We start from the raw sequence: 27,687 nt of genomic DNA on the forward strand, positions 1-27,687 counted from the left end.
GACTCACTGTCCGGTTACCCAGTCCCTGGACTGGGTGGCCCCTCCTCTGGACTACTTCCTTCCCCCTTTCCCTTGGGTACCTGGTGTGCCACCGTCCAGTTGACCTCGTCTGGGTAGGCGCCCAGGGACAGGTTGCAGAACCCCTCGATATCGTCGGGGGACGGTAGGTCAGGCAGCTCGTCGGGGAGGTCGGCGAGGGGCAGTTCATCCGGGTCTGGCCCTGTCACGGCCTGCGCCTAGTCATCGTCCTCTGGCAACTCCTCCAAGTCTGGTCCCAGTATGGCCACCTCCTCCTCATCTGCGTCCAGCAGTTCCTCCTGGTCTTGGCCACTCTGGATCACCGGGTCTGGCAGGGTGGGCCCCAGGCCATGTGCTGCTCATTCGCTGGCGCCTGGACGCAGGTCCTGGTCCACTTACCCGGGTACCAGGTTCCGGTCTTCTCGCCCGGGTACCAGGCCGCAGGCAGCCCTGGAGAGCGGGGAGGGTCGTCCTCCGGGAGTTGGCTGCCAACTGAGCTCCTGGGCCTCTCTTTTATATTTCCTGTCCCACCCCCTCGCATCCGGGCAGGCAGATAGGCAGTCTCTGGCTCCGCCCCCACAGGCCCAGCCTGTTTCTCCCTGTCAGTTTCGGAGAGAGGCCACCCCCTCGCATCTGGGTGGCCAGACAGGCAGTCTCTGGCTCCGTCCCCACAGGCCCGGCCTGTTTCTCCGTCAGTTTCGGAGGGAGGTTACACCCACTCACTACAGTCCTATTGAAATCAATAGGCATTCGTATTATGGTGATGAGCATGGTATAAGAACCTATGTAGTGTAGAATAAAGTGCTTTTCCTGAATCAAGGCCTAATAAACTGAGACCAAAGACAAGCTTGTAACTTCACTGTGTGTAGGGTAGAATACACTGTATCTAAGATCAGGATTTGATCCAGTCTTTACCGTTCAACAGCAGTGGAACCAATGACTATTTCTTTAAAAAACAACTTCCTTCCTAGAATGATTTAATTAAAGTTATGGAGGTACATAATGCTTGTTATATATGTAATGTTTCTGCATTGCAACATTACATCTTTTTCCTCAGTTCAATAAAGTGTATGCAATCTTTTCAACCAGATTTTGTCAACAGAAAATTATGCTGCTTATTTTCACGACCCTGCTAAAACCTATATATCTTCTGCGAGACAAAGAAGTTGCCTTTTCAGTGAATTAATAGCAACAAATTTAATCTGGGATTAGAAGATCATCAGGTACAAATTACAAACAATGCAGCATTTTGAAGGGGTTGTTTGTCAGACTGCTTATTGGGCTCAGCGATGATGATACTGGCAGCACAAGGGAAAACGTGTCAGGTTTCGTCTAGTATAATGGTCATATTTATAGTTACAAATGCAGTTATACAATATATTTTAATGCTTTACTTTCAAATAATCCTGATCTGAATGAGTATGATAAAAGATATTTTTTCACTGGGGGATATGATTTTCAAGATGAATGTGCTTAAATGTAAGATAATCTTCCAGCAGACAGGCAAATGTTTCTAGTTGAGAGCACAGTGATTATGAAAAAGCAGACCCTTTAGTTGCCCTGGAAACTATATTTGAAAAGGGCCACTATTTATATTGTCCCAGAAGCTTTTAACATCTGCATCAAAGCTTCAGAAGAAGAGAACTGTCAGTGAGTATTTATTCACAAAAGAAAACTTCATTTCAGGGCAGTGGAGCGATGTGCTTTTTTTTTTTTTTTTCTGTTTATAAGAAGTGATCTCTCTTCTTGGGAGGTAAAAAATGAAAGCTGTGGATTTGTGACACGTTCATGGAAAGACAAGACCACCACATTTTCATTGTTAACACTTGCTGGCTTGGGGTACATAGAGAACCTTCCCAGAAAAGCATGAAGAAAAAGCAACACCAACAGCGCCATAGTTGAAGTAGTGTCTGCGTTTCTATTTGCTCTTGCTAAACAGTTATACTGAGGTTACACTGAGCCAGCGGCCTCAACCAGGTTAGGACCTCACTATGCTAGCCACAGTACAATTGCATAGTAAATTACATTCCTCCAATAAAGATCCTACAATCCAAAAAGGCTGACACATCCGCAGTAACATTTTGATTTAACTTGAAATTTAACAAGAAATCTCAACATTAAAAGCAGGGTGGATTTTTTTTTTATATTATTTCTTCATAACTTTTCAAACATATTGGTTTGTATTATTTCTGTTTTACAACAATAAAAAAGAAATATATTTGTCTCTAATACTTGCCTTCACACATACTAAGGAAAAGCAGCTTTTGAATGAATCCTGAAGTCCTTACTCAAGCAACGCCCCCCACGGTCTAAGAGCTGAGTAAAACTTCAGGATTTGGCCCTTCAATTTAATATGTTTAAGGGACTATCTTCTCTTTACCCAAAGATTTTGGCCCATATCCACTCTTTTGCAAGTGTGACATGAAATGCAATTTGCATTATAATTTACTAGGAATTTCCAGGTTAGAATACTGCATCTAGTGACAATTTCTCTAGTTCTTGCCTTCTTTGACAGGTATGATCTCCCATACTTGCTCATTCAGTGCTCATCTTAAATGCAGTCACCACGGAGGTTCTAGGGGCAGCTACAGGGGCAAGGTATGTTACCAAATAGCTGAGTTTCTGTCCTCCCCAGACTTCAATGCCCCTGCCCACTTTTATTTTTTGTTGTGAAGAAGCTTATATGCCAAAATAATAGTTCCACACAAGGATCAATCCGGGGGGGGAAAAAAGATCCCTCTGGAAAGAGATTATTCTGTATTTCCATGGTCCTCCTGAGCCAGAGGGGAAATGGCAGGCTTAATTAACCATATTTGCCTCACTTGCTCAATCCTATTGTATACATCTGGTGGACAATGTAAATCCTGCGAGCTCTCATAAATGGAAGATAAGTGGACCAGTTTCCTGTGCAGAGATGGTAACTGGAAAGGGATAACTGGGGAAAATGTAGGTGAAAGTAACATCAAGAGGCAGATCTAGTCCTCAAATAATTCCTCTGGTGGAGAGAAAGGCGTCACATCCATGAATTCTCCAGCTTAACTGTGAAGCAGCAAAGAAACTCCCCCTTCCCCCGCCTGCAAGGAGCCCTCTAAAGTTGCAGAAATAGAGATGAGACTCCATCACTCGGAGTCTTTAAAATCAAGACAATGTCTTTCTAAGAGGTGTGCTCTAGCTCAACCAAAATTTATGGGCTTGATGCAGGTGAAGTTTTGTGGTCTGTGGTATGCAGAAGGTCAGAGTCGGTGGCCATAATGGTTCCTTCTGCCCTTAACTATGGTATCTGTGATGATGCATGGAGAGAACGTTTGATATAGGAAAGAACTTTGGGGAAGGAAAAAGCGTAAGTAGAGCGAGAATGAGAAAGAGACTGAAGGTACAGAGAGAACTAGGAGCCTTCATCCTGTTTCCTTTGCAAATGAAGAAAAGTGGAAGAGGGAAGAGAAGAAATATAAAAGAAAAGCAGCCTGATTCTCCTCTCACTTATACTGATTAAGTGTCTGAATAACTCTCCTGACTTACACCTGCTCTATCCTGGAGTAGGTGAGAGGAGATTCAAGCCCAATGCATGCAAATGCCAAAAGAACTCGAATTAAAGACATTCAAAGAGAGAGGGACAGTGGAAGTACAGAAAAGAAAAGCAAAACCACACAATGAGGAAATGGGAATTTTTTATATACTCTTTTGTTTAACTAAATTGAATTATGACACTGTAGACGTGAAGAGCCATTTTATGAGTACTGATAAAATACACAAAGTGGACAAAAAGTCCTGAATGCGAGTCATGCGACATCTAGTTATGTTGTTGAAAATTATGCTTTCAAGCACAAGGCTACAGCTAAAAGCTACCATCCTTCCAAGCCCATGAGACTTGGCAGGATTCATTTCTGAGCCCGTCATCCCATCACAAACAGCTAAAGGAACTGCTGTCGAGCAACACAGATGGATAAAATAAGGACAGCTCCCCCTGACCTGCCTGGCTCGGGTAAGCAGTGCTCCCTTATAGCTTCCCCGACTACCTTGCCTGATGCAATGAGAGCTTCCCCTCCACCGTGTTTTCACCTACTTTAACTACTGGAGCAACATGGAGCCAAAACTCTCCCAGGAGGTAGAAGAAAGATGCTGTTTCAACGCTAACATTCCTTTAAAAATATCATTCATAAAAGAAAAAGGAATTAAATGAATTTTTTAAAAAGCCCCAGTGTTTAAGGACTTTTTTTTGGTTCTTTCTTTTTACAGAATCAAGCACAATCAGGTCTTGGTCCATTACTGGAGCTCTTAGGAGCGCTACTGTAATACAAATACCTAGGATGTGACACAGACTGGGATGAGACATCCCAGAATCCTCTAGGAACGGCTGCAGTGTTGAAACAATGATTTTTTTTGTAGAACATGTTTGTTGCATCAGCTAGACCAAGGTAGAACAAATTGTAAAGCGAAACTCTCTCAGCTATTAGTGGATAAAAATAAACCAACACAAATAAAATCATTTTTCTTGCTTTCATTCATGGTCACTCTTGCTTCGGACAAACACGAACAACCTTTCAGCCACAGTTTATGGTGTTAATCAAGCTACTGAGGCAAATCCATTTTTTTTCAAAAAGTCTAAGTGGCTCATAAACATGCTCCATTTCACTCTAACATAAAACTCCTAATTCTTTTGGGAGCATCCTGCCCCAAGTCAGAATGCTGACCCAAGAGAAGAAAGTGTTCATTTCAAAGTAACTAGAAAGAAGACAACATAACTGCATAAAATAGCCCAAGCTAAACTGAAATATTGTTAGATAATTCTAGGGAGTTTATGATGCTCAAGATAAACTCTTTTGTTTATGACATCCTGGTCCAGTAGACATGACACCTGCCAAGAAGTCAGGAAACAGTGGGCTCTGCCACTGACCTGCTGTATGAGCTTAGACAGTCATTTGACCTCTTCTGCTTCTGTTTCACTTCCCACTCTTTGTCTTTCTTATCCATCTAAAGCGTAAGATCATTGGGACAGAGATTGTTTCTTGGGTGCTGTAAAGGATCTAGCACAATGGGGGTGCTAAAATGGGTTACAGCCTGTAGTTGATACCATAATACAAATAGTAAGTTATATAAAACAATAATGAATTGCAGCCTTGCTTTTGTAGAGTTAGTTTCAGCAGCCATCCACTATCTATGTTGATAATGTCTAAATCGGAATGAGAAGCTGATAATACCAAAAAAAAAAAAAAAAAAAAGTTTTTCCTCATCTAAAACATGCCTGACTGAGACTAGTGCAAAGAGACTGGTTTCAGGATATTTAACTAGTGTATTTTAAAGCACTGAGTCACAAAATTATTCATTTTCAGTGAGGCATCTTTTGCCTTTTCTGTGAGTTTGCTGCAAAACAATGTTATTTGAGCACGCTATGACTATAGCATCATGCAAGCTCACTTTTTGCAAAATACTGTGCAAAAAATCTCATGAGGCTACTTCTGCTCTTGACTGTGACTGGCTGGGAATGCTCCAGCATTGTAGAGCACAGCTCATTATAGATCTCATTTGTGCTGCTATAATTAAGGTTTTATTTGGTGTTTCCCTTATAATATAGGCATTCCAAACCCAGGAATTAGTAATGTACTGGAATTATTGCCAGGATAACATCAAAGGTGGAAACTATCATGTATGTGGAGCAGCTATTTTTATTCATCCCAAGAAGTAACATGTCATGGAACTGTAATTTGGATAAAATGCAAAGTCCCATTGATTTCCCATCCCAAAGTACAGTGTCTAGTATTTTTAGAGTCCATTGACACCATTCTCTGCACCTGCTCCAGAGCTCCAGACTCCACATGATGCACTGATTTAATTAACTATGCCTGACATCAATACAATGGTACTTTAAGGGCACAGGGCCAGTTTTTCAAAATTATTTAGGTTCTTAAAAATGCAGATAGACATCTAGTGAGATTTTCAAAAGCACCTAAGCTGGTTAGGTTGAAATCAATGGGACTGAGGTACCTATGCTTTTGAAAATCCCACGAGGCATTTATCTGCATCTTTGGGCACCTACATACCTTTGAAGATCTGCCCACTGTGTATAAATGGCCAGCGAACACAGTGAAGAGGGATTGCAATGGGCTTAGCCTTTACACATATCTTGTGAGTTTGACTTCTTGACTTTTCCATCTGGAGATGGATTAAAAATACGTGTGTTTGGACATGAAATGAAGAGTAAGATGATGAGGGTTTGTATTTCCAAAAGCACTCAGCATTGGCTTAACTCTATTCCCATTGAAGTCAATAGGAGTTTTACTGTTGACTTCAATGGGCACAAAGTTAGGCAGATACTGAGTACTTCTGAAAGTCCCACTAGATGTCTGGCCTCTTTTACCCATTATGTCAATGTTTCACAGGGGCCTTGGAACAGTTTGCAGTTTAGCACAGGCACAGGAAAAATTAGGGTAAAATGAAAGCTGGAGGGAGGCACTTTATGGTGCAGTTGGTCAATGTGCGAGAATTATATCAGCAAGTGAGTTTACTAATGCACTAGCCTTCCACCTCCCAAGTCTCATGTTCCAATCCTGTAGGGCCAGAAATGAAAGTCCATTAGATCAAGTCAGCATCAACTTTACTGGGCATTTATACACGTTACAAAAAACAGCACAAAATGGGGCAGTCTTTGTACACAAGACCTAGAACTGGAACAGCATTTGTTTTGCTGATCATGACTGATGTGCATTAGCAGACATGATCAAGCAGAAGTTTAATTAGTGCCTCTCAGCTCTATGTCTGGCACTGTAAATGCTATTTGTCCATCAGTTTAATAAGCCCTAAATTAATCCATAAATTTGAAGGCAGGATCAAGTGGTTAGCATTTACTAATTGCAATCAGATGATAGCCTTACTTTTATTTATATGTAATACCCCACTAGAGATTTAGTTTAAAACAACTTCCAATGATATTTCCCTTTTAGGAGGGTATGCATTAGAAGAATTGCTGTATTCAATTTATGTAATACCAAAATAATCCTGTTATATTGTGGACTAACTAAATAGGTTAGGCTTCAATTAAGTTACAGCAGTAAAGACCCTTCAGGGGTAATGTCTGTCTGCTACACAAACAACATGTGTTTCAGGATCATTACTGTTAAAAATGTTAACTAACAAAAGACCAAGTTAATTTTGCCCATAAATATTTCTCTCTCTCTCTCACACACACACACTTGATGCGCGGAGGCACACAGTTGCACTCCTAATATTAACTGGGATTTTCAGCTCTGTCTTTGAGAGACTTTAGAGAGTCAGCTATTTTAACAACTGCTTCATGAAGCTTTTCCATAAAATTATTTACAGAACTTGCCTCTCTCTATATATATAGAGGCAAAGGGTACTAGTCAAATTTGAGACCTCACTCTTTTATTTCTAGTTGCCTTATCTTTGGGGCTTCTGATTTGGGGGTTTAACCAATACAATACCAATAAAACATTCAACTAAAAAAAAAGGAAAAAAGAAATTGTTTATCCACTATACACCAGAAATGGTTAGTTGTATCTGTGACCTGTCCTGTGCCCAGGGTAGTCACCTGAAAATGCCAATGTCAGGGCAGGCTGTAAAAAGGGAGCAGATTCTCCCAACACTGGTGGTGGCACTGAAGCCAGACTTTCCAACCAGCCACAAACTGCACTTCTGAATCACCGCAGAAGCCAGTACACAAATACACACAGCCTCCTTTACTGCATTTCAGCTTCTGGCTCCCAAATCAGCACTGGGTCCAGTAAAGAGACTAGTTATTTAAACTCTGTGCTCTTTACTAAAAAAGGTTCCCTCTGACCCCAAAGGGTCAGCCACAGTACCAGATCAATATAAGTTTGGATCTTACCTAAAATACCACACTGCCAGCCAATCCTTTAGTAACTAAAACTAAAGGTTTATTGTAAAAAGAAAGAAATAAACCATAAGAGAAATGTTAAAGGGTCAAAGCAAGTCAAATACATAAAAATGATTCAAAGTCCATATACATCAGGTTTCTAGGAAAATTGTGGAGTTGCAAGCTTATACAGTTCCTCTGGTACACATCCAGTACCTGGATGGGTCTAAGTCCTTCGGTTCAGTTGCAAAGTGAATAGATCCAGAGGTAGCTGTGTGTCTGCAGCTGGACAAGAACAAAGACAAAATGGTTTCTGCGGTTTGATCTTATATACCCTCTGCCTCTGGCCATGTGGCCTGTGGAAACTTACAGGAGCTAAAATGGAGTCCAGAATCACATGGGCCAATCCTGGTAACTCTTCAGGTATGCCTTTAGTTTCTTCCTGGGCCCTCTGCTTCTGTAAAGGTTTTGATGGGTCATTAAGTGGGCTATTGTCCTGCCATCTCTCTGTCTGGAGTGTATCCCAGCCAGCACAATTTGAAATACAGGTACATCAAATATGTCCATAATTTCCATTACAGATATGACACATGAACGTAAGTATTGTCATCTGACTTAGCACATCATAACCTTTCTAACAGTACCTGACATGGCATATCTCACCTGAATTATTATGATTTTGACACACTGATGTTAACCAATATGACAAATGCCTCGCCTCACCCCCCAATCTAACCAGTGTGACAGTATCTAAGGGCTTGTCTACACGGAGCAGTAATGCAGACTACAGGGGTGTGATTCCTGTTGTGCATAACTGGTCCATGAAGACCCTTTGGGCATGCACTTTAAAGCGCACTAGGGAACATTACAAAGAGATTACTTGTTACAGCAGTATATATTGTAATGAGTAATGTAAATGATATTCATTACTCATTACAGTATAAACAAAGAGAAAGCACCAAAAAAAATATGGACATCTACATAAAACTCAAAAATAATCCCCTAAAATAAAATTAATAAATCCTCCAACAAAGAGAAACTGTGTTTATATTCTACACCTAACCTAAATAATAAATTAAATAAAAACACAAGTTGACCAAATCCTGAGGTCTGCTCAGAGACAGATCACATTGTTTGGCTCTGCATGCAGAGGGGAATCATACATGTGCATATATCTGAATCCCCATGTAGAAATTGCTTCTGTCCCCGTGTCCTCCATAAACCACAGAGAATTCTTTGTGGATCCCAGGATCCACATATGGAGAGGGACCAGGAGATAAGTGGACCAAGGAAGAGAGATATCTTCCGCTGCACCCTGTGAGCAAACATGATGAAAGCTAAGATAGCTAGATGCTCTCCTGTCTTTTCTGTGGCGCTCCCTCCATAGGAGAGAAGCCCCATTAAAGGTGGTGCCCAGATGCTGCGGAGAGTCCAGAGGCACCAAGAAGACACTAATGTCTGAGTGGATAGGCCCATGCCACTGAGATCCATGCTGATCCCAAGGGGCTTCCTCAACAAAAGACTGCACAAGAAACTCTGAGAGGGGAATTTCATTGTGTTTTTTACCCTTATGTGGGTATTTCTGTAGAGGCAATGACCTGGCTCTCAGTTTTCACTTGGTCTTGATTTAAAGGCAGTGTGAATTTTCCTTGAATAAGGATCTCCATATTTGGCTCAACACATTAAAAACAAAGAAAGAAACAAAAACCCCACCACTAGTCTGTATGTTTGTTCTTTCCACTTTGATTTATTAAACAAGTTAATACTAGCAATAGGCAGTAGGGTGGAAGGTTTGGAGTAGTTACATTCTGTGCAAACTAAACCTTAATAAGCTAAGATGTGCATGTTAACTTATGGAACAATTATGGGATAACTTCAGAAAAATGACTCTCTGCTGGTCCATAAACCAAGTAACCAAGAGAAAAGCTGAGCAATTATGGTTTAAAAATTCCAACCACCAAATAACTAACTATCCCTATAGGTAAGTGGCTTTTATGTCATGGAAAAAGTTGTGTGTAAGATCATAACTTGTGAATTGTTTTCTTCTGTAGAACTCTTCATATTGAATCATGTCTGCAGGCCCTCCCTTTGATCTGCACAGGATGATTTATCTGACCAAGGGTTTATCTTAACTTAACTTTTTAGTCTTTGATTAAATGTGCCAGATCAACATGCCTAATCTGCTTCCCCCACAATAGTCATGGTACAAGCGGCCATGGATGCTTTCCCACAATATTCCTCAACCCTGACCTGAAAGGGCCAATCTCTAAGTCTGCAGGCATGGGGAATTCAAGCTTTGGCCATTCTTTGCTGAACCTGCAAAGGGTGCCAGTTAGTCCTGGTCGATTTTTGCGCCAACGATAACAATTATTGGTACAATACAGACATGTGCACAGCATGAACTGGACTAACACTATCAATCCATTTTACATGCCATAGGCCATCACTAAAGATATGAGATGGTAATGGCATTCGATCGCTGTCAACCTCAATTAACTGGAGCTGCTGACCTGGGAGAGGAAAAGCTCTTCCCTGTACTATTCCAATCTTGAGCCATGTAATTAAAAAACAAAACAAAACCCACACCCCATTACCAGGTCTCTTATGGTGGAAGAGAAGAGTCTCTTTTAAAGTTTGTACTTGGAAGGTCTGTAGTAATATAATTCAGCAGCATACTATAAATCAGCTTTGGAGTTCTTTGTTTTAATGCCAAAGGACAGTCCTCAAAAACAAGGGCCTTCAGTTGCAACAGCTTGTACTAAGTAGTTCTAACCTTGGAAGTAGAATTCCCTTATCTCAATTCTTTCATCTAAAAGACAAACCTTTTACTTGGGATCATTCCGGATAAAGATGACATTTCATTTATTTGGATTGAACTCTTAATTGCCAAGATGCATCTCCTTCCCAAATCAACAGCTGATTTTCCTTCTACTTCATAGCCCTGTACTTCCAACAATTAGCATGTCATTTTTTCCATGCAGAGCTGCAGCAAATATCAGAAACCATGCAAAGCAAGTCTACATACGACTTGACTTCTCTTTTCCCTTACACAAAGGATCTTTTAAGGTGGGTTAGGTGATGGGTTATGTATATGAGTAAACATCATCCCTGTGCAGAGGTCCAGCACAAGGCCAATTCACCATTCAAGTCCCACTTAACCCCTTAAAATAAATCTCAAGTGGGATTTTAGGGGTGTATAGGCCTCATGTGAACAGTCTGCACAGGGCTGATTTTCATTCACTTTAAATATTGTGCATTTCATTCAATAAAGGGCAAATTCCCTGAACTTCTGCTCTGCAGCTGAGCCTGACTCATCATCAGCTGAGCGCACTGGGGAGACAGTCTCAGAGATTACACTGCTTTCTCTCTCTAGACTTTTGGTAATTAAATCATAGAGTCTTTTGACTACAAGGTCCAAACAGCTCTGAAATGGAGCTATCTGCCACAGTAGATGAGCCAGGTGGTCTTCTATTCCTGGACAGCAAGGGGTTAGGGGAACATTGCAGCTCTAGCCTCAACCACTTCCAAGCCTCCCTCATCCACACAGTAATATTCTGTCTTCTCATCTCTGATCCGTTTTCTCACTTGGATCAGATCTGGGGAGGTTACTTCATCTCAGGGCTGCAGTAGTTTCTATAAGACTGAGGGCAACAGGATCTGTGGAAGACTTGACAGGAGGGTGAGTAGCCAAATGATGAATTTTTTACTTTGTGAGGTCCTTAGCTACAAGTGCCAGAAAAATGTCTATGGACAATTCACTACAACACATAGATCTGCATGAGCCTGCTGCCCCCATTCAGTATTTCTACTAATAGAAGAGTGACTGCAAAACTGCTCTGCATCCACTTCTAAGTCCTCAGGATTAGAGAGGTAGATCTTCCATGTCCCTTGCTCTGAGGTAAACCCACTCATGATATGGCTTCTATTCTTTATTCTGGGTTTCATCCTGTCCATAACTCAGATTAGAGCTAAACTGTGGGTGTGCCTGATTCAGGGGCATAGCTGCGGGTGGGCTTGGGTAGGCCATGACCCACCCACTTTGAAACTTAAGCTACCTGTGCAATTGGCGCATTCTTGGCCGGTGGCTTCCTGAACTTCCTGTTACCAGTCACGTGACTGGAAACAGGAAGTTCAGGTTTTTCGGCCAGCCTACCCCTGTCAGCCACACGCCCTGCCAGAAGATCACATCTGGCTACACGCCTGGTCTGAATAGTATCAATTACAATATCAAATAACACCTTTGGCCCCAGAAAAAAAGCTATACTAAATAGTTTTGTCAACAGTCATCCCTAACAGACTCTAATTTTAACCACTGCAAAGTAGTTCTCTTTGGCTTATTGGGAAATAAAGTGCTCTCTCTTCTCTAGAGAATGCCTGTCTAGTTCAGTGAAGGGTGTTCTAGAAACTAAAATACTAAGAGACTGTTCCCGGCATTGTAATTGGTAGGAACATTATTAACTACTTTGGAACCCCCAATTTTCTTATGGGGGTATTCCAGCTACACTGCAGTCTTCATGATATTATACCTCGCACTTCAGTGTGCATTAATGACAGAAATCATATCAGAGTGGGCTCTGTGACAGATATTGCAACTACATACAATTTATTCCCCCCAAAGATATTGCATTAAGCAGTGGTGAAGAGAATGGGGGATAAAAGGGACAGCTGCCCCCCAACAGCCTTTAGGTGCCTTTTCAAACCAAGAGGTGGCACCACTAATGACACAATCCCTCCTTGGCTCCAGCTCTCCTACTGTTATTAAGTTTATGAATGGTTTATGTATCACTCTGGGCCAGGGATTGTATACAACTCCAGTGGGGAGAAGGGTTGCCACAGCTCCTCCAGAAACTAAAAACAGATGATTAAGGTAAATCACTCAGGTTGTAGACACCTCCAGACAGGTAACACCCTCTCAGAAGTCTTGCATATTTTGGTTAAAATTGGGTTTTCCAGAGAACAGCACACAAAGATAGGGCTTTTGGTATAAAAAGGCTGCATTTAAACTGAATCAGGGCCTTCTTTCTGATCCACTGCCTTCTGCCCAAGGAAGCTCCCAATCCTTGCGGAAGGGTTGGAAAGACTTTGACCTGCTAGGGCCTCATTAAATGGTGAAACCTCTGGTGAGTTTGTAGCATGCATACAGGGTGAAGTTCCGAAAAGCAAATAGAAACTTCCAATGTGGTAGAAGAGTGACAGCTGCTCCAGTCAGTTCATCTCATCCCCTTCACTCTTTCACCATGAAGATGACATTGATTTCAAAACAACCAGAAATTACATTTCAAAGCTTAGTTGAATGGCAAGTAGGGCGGACTTATCTCCACTAATGTAGACATAGGGAACTAGGTTTCTTCTGACTCCTGCGTCCACCCCGTTATAATCCTATCTACAGCAAAAAGATAACAATCAAGATGTAAAGATAGGCAAATACTATGTTGAAAAACAGTGGAAACCTGGCCAAGTGGTGTTGATGACATTTTTTCTTATACAGACAAGTTTCTCTAGAAGCAGAGTTTCCCTCTAACTGTAGTTGCTATTTACACATTAGAGTGAATGTAAACACACTTTGACCTTCTTAGTAATTCCCATTAAATGGAATTCCACTAGATTTGGTTTCACTCTGAATGGAATTCACTCCAGTGCAGAAGGCCTAGGCATGACCCACACACCCCATAAGTCTCCACAAAGCCTTGCAATAAGGGCTTAAGTGGACCATAAGTGGGATGAGGGCCTTGCCCGGTCCCTCTGCATTGAAACAAATGCTGCTGTATAAAGGGGTGCATTTCAACAAAACCAGCTGACAGGTCAAAGCATAGCATTACTAATTTTAAAGTAGTTTTTATGAAAATGTGAACTAACTCAGTTGAACTACTGCCTCCAATATGGGATTTATTAATTGTCCCTTGTTGTGTTTTCCTTCCCAAACCTCAAACATGAGACCATCCAACACTGTGTTTAACCCCAATAACGGGCTGGTACAGGAAAAAGAAAGTCTTCACTCTGAACTAGATGATCTAGTTGGCAGTTAATTCTACAGCAAACATTAGAATCACTGGCCCATTCTCAGCTTTAAGTAGGGAATTACATAAGTACCGCTCCACACAGTATTTTTTTCTGCCTTGTCAGTACTCAGACTATGAGTATATTTTAAGCAAAGCTCTATTATAAATGTGTTTATTAATGTTACTTTATTTCCTAATTTTGTGTGGGTGGATAATTACTTATAGTCCTCTGAGAGCTTCATAAGTGGAGTTATGAAAGTCTAAAAAAAATGTCTCTGCTATTACAGCATAAGAATGAACTAAAGTACTCTGTGCAAGAAAGGCAGACTAGTAGATTTGCTATAAATATCTAATTTTCTTGTGCCAACAGTTGGAAAGCACAATTAATTGTAATCTTTATGTTCATTTCAGAGGCTGCATAACCATTGTTAGCGAATCCAATAATGCACTCCTTTGTGAGAGAAATCAAATTTTGGATTGTGATGTATTGGAATGTTGATGGCACTTTCTACTAAAGCTATATTTTAATGCATCCAGGTGGCATGCTTTTCTTCTTTCGTATGGAACATTTTGCAGCCCTGTAGTTTCTGAAACACCCAAGAAAATAGTGTCTTGGGGCAATATTGAATCTGTATTTCTATTGTACTCTAAATAAAATAAGGTCTCTCTCTTTACATCATGATTTACTATTTCACTTCGTACAAGAATTTTTGGAATATTGCTTGTCTGAAAATACTTCTCAGAATAAACTTGCACTGCATTACATTTGCATTGTATTGTTCCATTTATCCATACTAGGGTGACCAGATAGTAAGTGTGAAAAATCGGGACAGGAGGTGAGTGGGTGGTGGTAATAGGTGCCTGTATAAGAAAAAGGCCCCAATATCTGGACTGTCCCTATAAAATCGGGACATCTGGTCACCCGAATCCACACTGAGAAGAGAATTTGGCCCAGTAACATTAGTGTAAATCCAAAATAACTCTACTGAAGTCAATAGCTCCTTCAGATTTAGTACAGATGGAAGGACAGTGTAGTAAAAATGCTGTTTCCTCAAAACTCCTGAACTATGTATTCCATATCATTAAAGATTTTGAGTTAAATCATGCTCGCCAGAGCAAAAGTGGTCCTGTTGTGGTTGTGGGAAGGGGGGCAAGTCACATATTTCTGCAGCTTAAAAGTAACAGAAAACACGAGCTACCATCTCTTCTTGTGGGAGGAGGGGCTCACAGGCCCCTCCAACCATACTAGCCCAAGAATCCAGTTCCCAACCCTAGAGATCTTGGAGCATTTGCAAAAGGGGACCTGCCCTCAGTATTGCTCCCCAGTTGCTGTTAGTTCTCAGCAGCAGTGTTCCTTCAGGAGTTGTACTCTCATTGGCTTTCTCCCTGACGGCAACATTCCAAGGAGAGTAGAATTTGGCAGCATTAAGTTCTGCTGGAATTTCCTTATGAAATGTCATGAATTTGCCAGGGAACAAAGCTGCATAGAATGGTATCATCCTGTCCCCTCCCTCCTGCCCCCCAATGAACTAGAGATCCTCAACAACTTCACGCAGAGAAGCAAAGCTTAGGCGCAGTGAAGGATGATGTTATTAAGCTCTTCTCCCTCCTTCCACATGTGCCATCTGCATTTGGCTTTGATTTGTGCTACTCCCATCATCAATACATCTGAAATGAAAATGAGCATCTGGCCCTCTGAATCTAAAAATCGTAAGACAGGTATCTGCTGGTAATAGCCAAAAGCCATTATTTTATGTTTGCCAGCTGTTTACGGAGATGAAAGCAGCATAGACCAATATGAGAGAGAGTATAATTTACCCAAATTTCCTGGCAACAAAACTTAATAAGAAGGTTATAAATGAAACTTTTCATCACAGTCAGCCTAGTTAGAAAGTATCATATCACACAATGCAAAGACACACTGAAATATGTAGAGATTAATGTTAAAGTTAAAAGTAGTTAAAGCTGATCAAAATAATCTGAAACCCACAATATCTAGATGCTGTGCTATACCAGGTATATATAGTAGTGCACTGTATTACAACTGTAACTGGGAAATTCATATTGGGAAAGAATAAAATAAACAGTTGGAGCCATATTTTGCACTTACATTGGAGGAAAATGTCTGCCTCATCCTTAACTATGCTGCTGTGACCAGCTCAGACCTTAATATATAATAAAAATTATTAAAAATATAATTGCACATACACTCTATGTGATACTCCTACCCAATTGATGACTACCACCTCTGTTTGCATTCTGCCCACAACTCCACAGCACCTCCCCCCGCACCCGGCTACACCTGGGCTACTTCTAACATTACAAGGCATCAGAACTTGAGACGGGTATGTTATATTGTTAGAAAGCCAGAAGCTTCTATTCTAATGGGACAAGACATTTGTTTCTAGTCCTGGTAGAGCTCAAGATACCCAACCTTTAAATGTATCATTATTATGTGTTGGAACACTAATTTTAGGTAATTCTGTAAGTTTCTGAACTACATTAGTATAACATTTATTTTCCTCTGAGGTCTGCACAGTTGGACTCATGGTACTAAATGAGTTTAGTATTCCTAGAAAAGGGATATGAAAAATCAAACCCCAAAAAGAAATTTTGCATTCTCATCCAATCAGCAAACAAAACTGTAAGTCTTTTGGGACAGTGACCATCTTTTTGTTCTGTTTATACAGCACCTAGCCCAATGGGGTTTTGATCCATGACTGGGGCACATAAGCTCTGCAGTAATACAAATAATAATTTAAGTTATTTCACCAAAAACAACTATCCAGCACAGCCTGAATAATGAATACTTGGGTAAAAATGAAAACAAACAACTCAGAGGATTTTTTTTTAAATGCAAAAAAATTTGATTAATGTACATTTGAATAAATGAGAGAGAAGAACTGTCTGCTCACAGACATTCTGTAAGCAGAAGAAAAGTAGCTAAAGTTATCTACCAAATTATTCATTGTTAATGATCTGCTCAGCTCTATCTGATTCTTGTCAGTTTCAATGATGCCCACTGGTTCTCAAAAGGCAGCTGAGAAACTGACTAGTTTTGAAATTGCATTCTGTTGCTGCCTAAGGTCTAAGCAGCAACAAAGGTACTAAAGATGCCTGTCTGCAGACTTAGGAAGCCAACACTATTAGTTTATATTGAGTTTACATGTGGAAAACCCTCTTCACACCTATAACACTTCATGTCATTTTTTAAAATGCAACTCTGCAGAAACAAATAGCACCTGTCTTCCAACTCACCAGGAACTCACCCATTCACTTCTCAATATATGTTGTAACTGAAGACTAAAATTCTATTTTAACTATGAAGAGATCAGAGTCCTTCACCTTTCCAAAAATAAGTTTTCCAATCCTTCAAATACAGGATGAACTCCATTTGGAAGTTATGAGGCTAACAATACTGGCCACAATCCTAAAAAAACTGTAACTTTAGGCATGTGAAGAATCCCATGGATTTCAATGGGACTACTGATATGCAGAAGCATTTGCAAGACTAGGGATGTACTTGACACTTATTGTATGTATTAACTATTTCATAGACGTGGAAAGTGAAGCAGAGAAAGTAAGCAACTAGTCCAGTATTTCTTAACCTGGAGTTTTAGAGGGGTCGCAAGTGCAGAGCTGGTATTGGGGGTGGCAAGAAAGGTAATTGCCTGGAGCCACAGGGGCGCCATGAAACTAAGTTACATGCCTCAGCCCCGTGGGGGTGGGACTCAGGCTTCAGGGGTACAGTAGTTTGGAAAGGTTAAGAACCACTGAAACTAGTCCAATGCAACAACAGAAGACTGTGTCAGATACTGGATTAGAATATAGTAGCCCTTGACTCCCATTCCTTTTATTATACCACTGGACCTCACCTCTGTTTGCAGAGAGGGAACGGGGAGATTAACAGTCCTGTCAATGCTATGATTAATTAACTGCCTTTTCCAAATCAGCAGAAAAATAAGAACTATATAACGTATATAATGCAGATAACTTTGTGTGATATTGTAGATTATTTTACCAGTGACCTGGGAAGTGTTACAATATCTTGATCAAATTGTAAATATTAAAGGACATACAAATGTGTTACTTTGACATTTTCTAAATCACCAGCCTCCCTCAAACTGCTCTTTCCACAAGTTACCAGTTCCTCTGTTCTCAACCATTTCCCAAGCTGTCACTATTTGGTTACTGGCTTGACCCAATATATTGTCAGTTTGAAATATGTTTAAATATAAAACAGATTGAAGGGCACGATATAAAAATATTGCTCTGTCCCCAGTGTTGAAAACAAGATATCTGTATGGTCATTTAAAATGGCATCTGTGTTTCTGCTTTGTTCTGTTACTTGTGTTGCAGTTCTTTGGTTCGCATAAGTAATTCTGTATCCGCAGGGTGCTACTGCATGCCTTCTGCTTTTGAAATACTCACCTACTATACTTGCGGGTGTATATTAGAGAGAGATGTGATATTTGGTTGGAATATGATATACCTAGAGAGGTTTTTTTAATACTACATTAAATGCTTTTAAAGAGCTAATATTTTAAATGTTTTTAAAGATCAAAATATTGAAAATGTTATACAAAGTTAATTTGTTTAACAACAACTTAAGTCTTGAAGATGTGCACACCCCATGGCTAAGTAATTCCAGTAACCCTTGCTCTCCCCATCTGCCTTTAGTGTCTGTAATGCCCACTCACTGCATCTCAACAGAAATTAGACTAAGCTCTTGGGGCAGGGATTATATCTTTTTAACTGTGCTGTTAAGCACCTAGCATGTGTTTGGGCAGTGCATAAATAAATCAAACTAGTGCAAATGGCATTAACTCTTCCTTTGTAAGTTCTATCTTTTCCAGATACTACTTTATGGTTTTGCTCACAAAAACACTTTGGGGGAGAATAGTCAACATGTAATATTTTATTTCATGGCTCCCACTGAGCCACATGGCTAAAAAGCTATTTCTTAAATATACTCTTTAGACCTTTATGACTATGTTGTAGCTAGATATACAAAAAAGAGGTGAAATCCTGCCCCAAATGAAGTCAATATGAGTTTTGCTATCACCTTCTATGTGGTCATGATTTCCCCCTCTGTATTTTATACATAATTCTTTATACTTTATTTTACTTCAATTCTTCAGTTAACACTGAGGAGTGGGACCCCCCATCTAGGCACAAATAGGTACATAATAGACAGCTACTGTGCAATTTTCTCTGTCCATGTGCCTTAGCCCTGAACTGGAGGGAACACTTCTCTCACTTCTACTCGAGGGGTGTTGAAGGCTATGGGAAATGAGTCAGGGAGTTCCCATAAACAACTCCCTGCATTACTAACCACAATCACATTTGATCTAAATATTCCTGAAGTTCACTTAAGGTTTGAACCTCATGAAAATTTCTTTTCACAACAAGCTGGCCTATTGATTTGAATATGCTAAATTGTTCATACTTTTATAGGAATGTGAATTTTATCCCTACAGAAGAGCCCATTTAGGGACTGATCCTGCATGACTGAAGTCCATGGGAGTTTGGCACTTCAATGGGAGCAAGACCAGGGCCCTGAGAGAGGACTCGGATATAAAGAAACTCCACTTATTGTGGAATGAAAATCTTACAGCCCAAAACTTTGAATTTGGACCCCTCTGTTTTTGCTCGTCCAACCTGAGAGACCTGGGGTCTGATTTTGCTAACAACTCACTTCAGTGGAAATTATGGAGACTGAGCATTTCTGAAGATCAGAGCCAATGCATCTCAAGTTGGGTTCCCAAAAGCTTAGGCACCCAGAAGTCTTGAGGCCCTGTTTGAAAAAGCTGGCCTCAGTTGTTTTATTGCTTCGCATTGCCGACTGCAGTAAATCTCCGTTTACTGGGCCCATGCAAACCCTTTCATTCGGTTGCAGCTCTGCACAGCTCCACATGCCTGGACAGGGGTCCATACTGGCCAGCACAGAAGAGAGTACTGGGGACAGGATGAATTAAATCCTGTAACTAGAACACATCCCCTGCCTGAGACACAACTGCTCACACATAGGAGCAGCTCCTGCAAAAGGGCTGGACTACCCCCCAGGATGCCCACACAAAAGATTCAATTATTCTGCTACAATGCAGGCTTAAGAATGTCAACAGTTGTGAAAATATTGTGTGAGAAAAACAACTTCATCAGAGAGTACGAAGTGTTCCTGTTCAAAATCACAAGGCATTTTGCTTGCAAATAGGGGACAAATCAACACACATATCTGTTAAGTTCACAGACAGATTATTTTGCTCCACTTGAACCAGGTTTCTGCCTAGTGTTATCACCAAAGCATAATGCCCAGGGGACTTTGTATAAATGACTGAAATTACTTTGTATACCTGTGTTGTATCAGCCTCTAGCAGGATTTTTTTTTTAATGTTGCCTGTTGATTAGCTGAGGGGAGATCAATAAGAGGACAAAAAATATCAAAATGTTTATCATCAAGCCCTAGGTAAGATAATACCATAAACAGACTTGGTTGTGCAAGTTAGATTCTTTGTGTCATTCTGGTGGAACAGCAGGTGCCACACTTAACACTAACCTAGCATCAATGAATATCTGCCTCCATATCATGGGAATAAGGATTGCCTGGACTCCACTTGAGAGTAAAAGGTTTCCGACTTCTGGGTACAAAGAGCCGTCTGTAACCCCATTCAAAAAAGGCATTTTAGTGCTCTTTTTTGTATCCTTTTGGGTGTTTTCAGTGAAGAATCCCTGAATGTCATCAGCATGCTCTCTCTCTCTCTCTGTGACGGAAACTCTAAATCATGCACTTAAAAATAGACCCACCAGATTATCTGGGTAAATCATAAAGCTTGGCTTATCTCTCTTTTCCCCTTCAAAACATACAATTTATTTTGTCCACCAGCATCAAGCCAGTGGTAATCCTGTAGTCCCAGCAACCCGACTTCCTTGGCTATCTATTATATCCATATATGTGTGAGGGAGATTCTGGGTGAGGGTGTGTGAATGCCTGTCTTTGTGCATATGATTGTGTGTTTGTCTGGGGGTGTACGCTTAAGTGTCATGACACAGCCCGATAGGACCAAAGAGAATACAATCCAAAATCAAAAGCAGTAAAATAGCAAACAATCTAAACGAGGAATAAAGTATCACTAAATATTGATCTAAAATCCCTAAGATCCAAAAGTGTTCCCTCTGAAAGCAAACATAACTGAGCCAGCACTAGAGAGAACAGATCAATTTTCCCCAGTGGTTCAGATACACAGCATACTGGAACCTACACAGACAGTCCTGACTCCCAGCTCCTGCGCTTTAAACATGCACATCTCCCTACTCTCCTCCTCCCCCATTCCCAGCACAATCCGTCAGGCCATGGGAGCCGGAGAAAGCCCTGCAGGGCTATAAATAGCCACTCTTGGAGGAAGGGGGGGGGGGCGCCGAGGAGGCAGGAGAGTGCAGCAGCACGTTCCCTAAAATGCTGCAGAGGGAGGCATCACCGGATTAATTCTTGGGAGAAAGACTGTTAGGAAGTTCAATGACAGACTAAGTGATCTGTGTGGGGAGGAGGAAGTGGCTGGTATTGGGAAACTAAACTGGGAATGCCTGGCACACTGGGAGGAGAAGGGGGTGGGATTTCCAGTTTTGCTTCCCACCCTCTTCCAAGGAGTTTCTCCGGCTCCCCTGAGCTCTGCTATTTGGGCTGGGGAGGGTCTCCTGGGAGCGGAACAAATAAGAACATCAGTCCATGGTGTTCAATATCACCACACACAAGTCTAGCTATCTAGTCCCAGTCTCTAGCGAGTCGGATGGGTTCGTTGACTTTGCACCTACCGCATAAAATGTCCCTGTCTTTGCCCCATTGAAGAAGCGCTGCTGCAGCTGGGTTTTTTTTATTATTGCTATTGGACAAAGTCAGAAATCTTTTCCTTTCCTTTTCAGCCAGCAGCCGATGTCCCGTCCTTAACTCCGACCCCACCTCTGCCCTACCCTTCCCCTCCAAACTTTGTGATGTTGGGAACCAGTAGGCAAGACAGCCACATGCCTCCCTCTCAGCACACACGGCCCCACAGACATACACTCAGCATCTACCACTTTCCACTAACCACGCCACATACCTGCTGCCCCCTCTGTACCATTAGCACCCCAGTCATCTGCACAGTCCATACGTCCAACACACACCGCACGGGCGCCCTATAGCCAGTCCTCACTACCCCAGGACAATTTCAGACACGCTGCAACACACACCTCCCAATGCATAAACACACACACACCTCTTCCGCTGCATAAACACACACACACCTCTCCCGATGCACAAATACACACACACCCCCTGTCCCACAATACACACACCGTCCCCGCATGCCATGCACAACCAATGCACCCCAGCTCCAAGACACACTCCAAAACTCTCCTCCCCCCACGCACTCGGGATCCTCTCGCCCCCCTCCCCCCCCCCGGTGACCCCTGGCTGATCGCCTCCTCTCACCCCCAGGGCAGGGGTGGGAGCCGCTTACCGTCCTCCACAGCCGCTGCCTCTTGGCACTGACCGAGGTGGCGGTGACGATGAGGTGGGAGACGGACACCACCAGCCCGAAGACGATGGCCAGCAGGGTCCGCACGGGCAGCAGCGAGTAGGAGACGAAGGTGACCAGCATGAGCTGCCACATGCCCTGCTCGGGGGCGCTGGGGGGCTCCAGGCCGTAGGCGCCCAGCGAGAAGGGGCAGCAGAGGAAGGCGAAGGTGAAGCTGAAGAGCAGGGTGAGCTTGACGATCTGCTGCAGCTGGGTGACCTGCAGGTACTTGACATTGGTGACGATGAAGAGGGAGAGGAAGATGATGCAGTGCACCGGGTGCGAGCCCTTGGAGATGGTCAGGCTGGGGCCGGAGAGCAGCTCCACCAGGGCCAGGCTGGCGGTCAGCACGATGAGCACGGCCAGCGCCTTGAGGGTGGAGGTCTGCTCCAGCTTCAGGTTGTAGCTCTGGAAGAGCGACTCCAGCTCCTTGCAGTCGAACTCGTCCTCGCAGGCGATGGCATCCGGCAGCAGCAGCAGCAGCGTCGGCGGGGCTCCCCCCTGGCCGCCGGCGCCCGCCGCAGCCGGGGGGGAGCAGCAGCAGTGGCAGCACTTCTTCCTCTTGGTCTTGACTTTCTGAAACGGCATTTCCTCCATGTCAGTGCCATTCATAAACCCCGGGGAAGGAATGCTCCTCCTGGCGTCCCCTCCTGCTGCGGCGGCGGCGGCGGCTGCTCTGCCGCTCTGCTGCTCATAGAGAGAGAGAGAGGCAGGGGGGGCTGCGAGCTGGAGCCGCGGCAGCCAGCTAGGATCCGGCAACCCCCCCCCCAGCTGCCAAGCCTCCTAGGAGCCGGCGACCGGAGCCAAGCCACTAGCAACCAGAAAGCAGCCCTAGCATCCAGCCGAACCCGCCGATGCACCCCGGGCTCCAGAGATCGCTGGAGAGGCTGGAGGACAGGGTCCAGATCTCAGGGCTGGTGGTGGTGTGCCAGCCTCTCTCTGGACAATCTCCTAATGCCACCAACACCCCAGCCAAAGGTTTGAAATCAAGCAAGGGAAGGGGGGGGGCGATGGTGGGGAGGAGGGGGGTTGAGGAAGAGGAGGAGGAAGGTGGCGGGGAAGTATAGCAATCAACAGGCAGAACTGGTTCCCAGAGCCTCGGTAGAGGACCAGGAGCTATAGGGAGCTGGGGGCATACTGTTTCCTAGCGGATAGGCAGCCTTAGGAACAACAAGGGGGGGCCTGGATTAAGCCGAGGAAAAAGGGGGGTGGAGAGGGGGGGAGAGAGAGAGAGAGCCAGAGAGAGGGAAGGAGACACGGACAAGGCAAGGCAGGGTGATCCCCTTCCTACGTCCAAGAGCATTTCACTGGGGCTCGGGAGTGATGAGCGCCTGCGCACTGCTTGCTCGCCAAGCCAGACACGTCTCCCCAATCGGAGCAGATTGACAAGAAGAAAACACAGATTTGACAACAGGACCACGCTTGAGTCCGCTTTGCATCCCCCCCCTCCCGCGCCTGGCCCACCGCCTGCTGCCCGCCGCCAGCCATCGGAACACACACACGTCCAGTCACCGCTTGCCCAGAGAGGGAGTCGTGGTTTGCTTGGCTCTCCGCGCGTTGATCAAGCCCCGGCATTTGTTTCACGTCCCTGCATGCAAACGCATTAGTGCGGGGACCAGCCACATCCTGCCAGCAGCGGAGGGGGGAAATCCTAGCCTTTTTGGTACAAGTACAGTAAGAACACGAGCCACTAGAACGCTAAAAACTTCACATCTCCAGCCCAGTTAGTCTGGAGACATTCTTTCTGCTGTGGCAGAAATATAATCCATTAGAGAGGGATGCGAAGTAGCATGCCGTGTAATTTGATTTTGAATAGGGCATGTAAGAGAAAGGTTGCAAGTTTTGGGGTAAAATATAAAATGTAGAACCCACTTAATTCTTGTCTCTGTCCCCATTCATCGGTTACACATTAAATCTATCACTAAATTATTAAAATAAAGTTTTACTTTCTTGTTCACCGTTACATATTCTGGGCCAAATTCTGTTCCGATTTACATGTATGCAAGCCTGTTGACTTCACAAGGTGTCATTTAGTGCAGAAATTAGACTCAGGTCTTTATTTAAATTGGAAAAAAAAAGTTATATCAAAATGCATGTTTCAGAAATAATTTACATAGGGGGTGCTTAGAAGGATTAGATTTTTAATCTGTAAATGTCAATCTCACCCCCCACTCATGCACATACACACAATGAAAAAATATTTCTATAGTTAATCATAATGTATAGATAGTCAAAGTAAGAAAAATAGTTCTGATTTAGCCTTCTTACAAATAGATTAGCAAATGAATAGTAAAAACAGGTATAATTTGTTGATTTAAGGATATTTACTTTATATATTTTGACATGTGATGTTAACAATTTTTAACAGTTTATAGTCTGTGTTGAATCACACCTTCTGTCATTAAATAATTGTCTGAATCCCTGCTATTAATTTCCCACAGCTGTGAAAATTTAAAATCAATAACTGTCTAAAAGATGCTTAAAGATAAATTCATATTATAAAAAATAAAAATCAAATTCTACCAAGCCTATAGATATATATGTTTTGTGTGTGTGGTGCTGCTTTTGAAATGTGTGCAGATGTTAAAATAAGTGAAAGGCAATAAAGAACATAAAAAAATTATCTAAAAACCTCAAACAACATTTCTGTCAGCACTTCTGACTATTTCAGGGAATAAATCAAGTTAGTGGCTATGGACATATATTCTTGTGACATGAGTTATTTTCCATTCAACACAGCTTCAGCAAGACTTTAAAAAAAAAAAAACAACAACCAAAAAAACTTTCAATGCTAACACTACACTACTGCACAGTAGTGCTTCCATATTATCACCTGACACTACAGCATTAAACTTCTGTAACCCTTGTACTTAAGTTTGAGGCTATCAGCCTGATTCAAAGCTCACTGAAGTCTAGGGAAAGACTCCCATCAACTTCAACTGCCTTTGAAACAGACTTTATATTAGGAAAGCATGTTAAAGAGCCAGAACAACATTATAAACTCTAGATGTGGACGGTGTTTTATTTTTTGTCTGAAAAAGACCATAAAATTGCTTTAATTATCTGAGTACATTTAAGTTTTAATGGCTGAATCTCTCTCTCATTGATGTCACTTACATTTTGGTCATCAACTTCACCATATGACCCCTAAGTCTGATTATTTGCATTGCTTCCTTGGTTTTCACATTGCTTTTCAGGATGCTATATATCATTTCTGAATGGTAGAAAGGGCTTTTGAAAGTCTCTGATAAATGTTCTAATATAGAGTCAAACAATACAAAGAGATCAAAATATGAACAAGGCTGTGTGTTATATTCCTGTAATCAATGTTATTTTAAAAATGCCCATAGTTCAAGCAGCTTTAACAAGCTAGCTATTTTGTTCTAAAACCTGGGATTTTAACCAAAGTCCTTGATGTTCTGAGTTTTAAAGTATAAAAACAAAATAAAATGTATGAAATCATGACCACTCCTTGTGTAGTCTATACTTGAGAAAATAGCTTCAATCCTCAAACATTAAACTGATATAACACTGTTTATAAATACTTTGCAACTCTCTTTGCCTGGAAAAACAGCTGGATTTGGATAACTTCTCTTAGCTGCAAACTGCATCTTTCAAAGATGGAAATATAAAGGTGGTACTGCAAGTTACTAGATAATCAAAGATATGCCTAAATTCTGTTAACAAAAGTAGCAAATCAAATTTGCTTTAAATGAGTTTGTAGAAGAACCTGAAAAGTTGTTTTATGTCTTTTACCGTGATAGTTTTATATGGTAACATACAAAGAATTAAATCTCTCTTATACAGAAAGGATAGCTAATTGGTACTCATATTGCCCAATAATAAGGAGAGAGAGAAATTCTTTGGCCAAGAACATCTAACTATTCTCCTTCTCTTTATCACATCGTCCCTTTGTTATATACATGCAGAGCAGACAGGAACTTGATTTTTTTTTAAAATAAATGTCTCATCCTCTAAATTCAATATAGACACAGAAAATATACTCTACCACAATAGGGTTGCTTTTACTTCTGTTGCCTAAGCCTACAGAACTGAGTATCTATACACATCAGGGTGTCTGAACTCCTTCAACTCTCACTTCTCATCTAAGCTTTCCAGGAGAGCATGGCACTCCTGTGACCTGCTGAACTTCTATGTTAATACTAATGAATCAGTCCAGCAAGCAGGCAAATATTGGCTGCTTCCTTTTCAGCCAACGTGATTAATGGGCAGGTCAGCTGGATCCTACTTGCTTTTGACAAATCATTCACCTCCATCAGTACCGTATCCATGCTGATGCATCTGTTCTTCATTTAAAAATTAAGGACACCTAACCGCTGTTAAATAGAATAACACTAAGATTATTCAGTGCTATTTACATGAAGAATCCACTGCTTGATTACCTGGCTTCACTGGCCTTTTCTATCATTGTTTTTCTTCAGGTGCCTTCAGAAAAAGGGGCAGGACAACAACAACATTTAGGCTGAGATTCCCAAAGCTGCCTTTGGGATTTGTCCCATTTATGGGCATCCAGATCCCCAAGGCACCTTTAAAAAACCCACAGCCTTAGTGTTATGACTAAATTGTTTTTGTGTGTCCTAGATTTGTTGCCCAATGTATCCTGCAATTCGCATTTTAGCAAAACGATGCATCACAGAAAGGCAATAATATTTGATGGTCATATGTGAGTCTAATCCTATTTCATCAAAAGCAATGAAAGTTTTGCCATTAATTTCATCTGGATCAGGACTGAGATGTTTAAGCAACATGCTGCTCTTCTCAGGGAAGATCTTATTCTCATCCATTTGCTTTCACATTACCCTTTTTCCATGACAAGTGTATGGCACTGACTGATCTGGTTGGTTGCATTTGCCTAATCTGAAGTATTTTAATTGCAGTTTAAGGAAAAACCTAGCCATAATATTTTGAAAGTTCAGAAGCCAAGAGACTTATGGAATAACTGAAATGTATGCAAAAATAAAGGTTGTAATTATAGTTGCACTTCTGAACCTATTGCTGGAATCATATATTCATCCAGTTACATAAAATAAGTACTAAAAGAGCTACTGTACCCCCTTCTGTTGCGTATCAGGCATTTACATGGCATATATATTCCTGGATCTAATTCTGCTGAAAAGATTAGCTTCAAGTTCTCATTTGGGAGGGGAGGGAACTTTGTAAAGAACGTCTCATTTTGTAAGATTTCTAATTTTCTGTATCCATTTCATTTTGTAAGTTTTCTTTCTCATGTGTATGTTTTCCTTCTCTGAACCTTCTCTCTTGATACTAT

At 41.9% G+C, this 27,687-nt stretch overlaps 1 protein-coding gene across 2 annotated transcripts in view; it reads right to left on the reverse strand.

The window, feature by feature from the left end:
- The window catches only part of ADCY1 (adenylate cyclase 1), a 206,066-nt gene extending 183,043 nt beyond the window's left edge, over positions 1-23,023 (reverse strand). For both annotated transcript variants that reach the window (XM_067550338.1, XM_067550337.1), the window contains exon 1: positions 22,341-23,023. In XM_067550338.1, coding sequence (XP_067406439.1) covers positions 22,341-23,009 — 669 coding nt within the window. In that variant the 5' untranslated portion in view covers positions 23,010-23,023. The remainder of the gene's footprint in view (positions 1-22,340) is intronic.
- Positions 23,024-27,687: the final 4,664 nt, after the last annotated feature.

This window comes from Emydura macquarii, unplaced genomic scaffold, assembly GCF_026122565.2.
Source record: "Emydura macquarii macquarii isolate MOO-44397 ecotype Brisbane River unplaced genomic scaffold, CSIRO-AGI_Emac_v2 contig_1263, whole genome shotgun sequence".
Lineage (NCBI taxonomy): Eukaryota > Metazoa > Chordata > Testudines > Chelidae > Emydura > Emydura macquarii.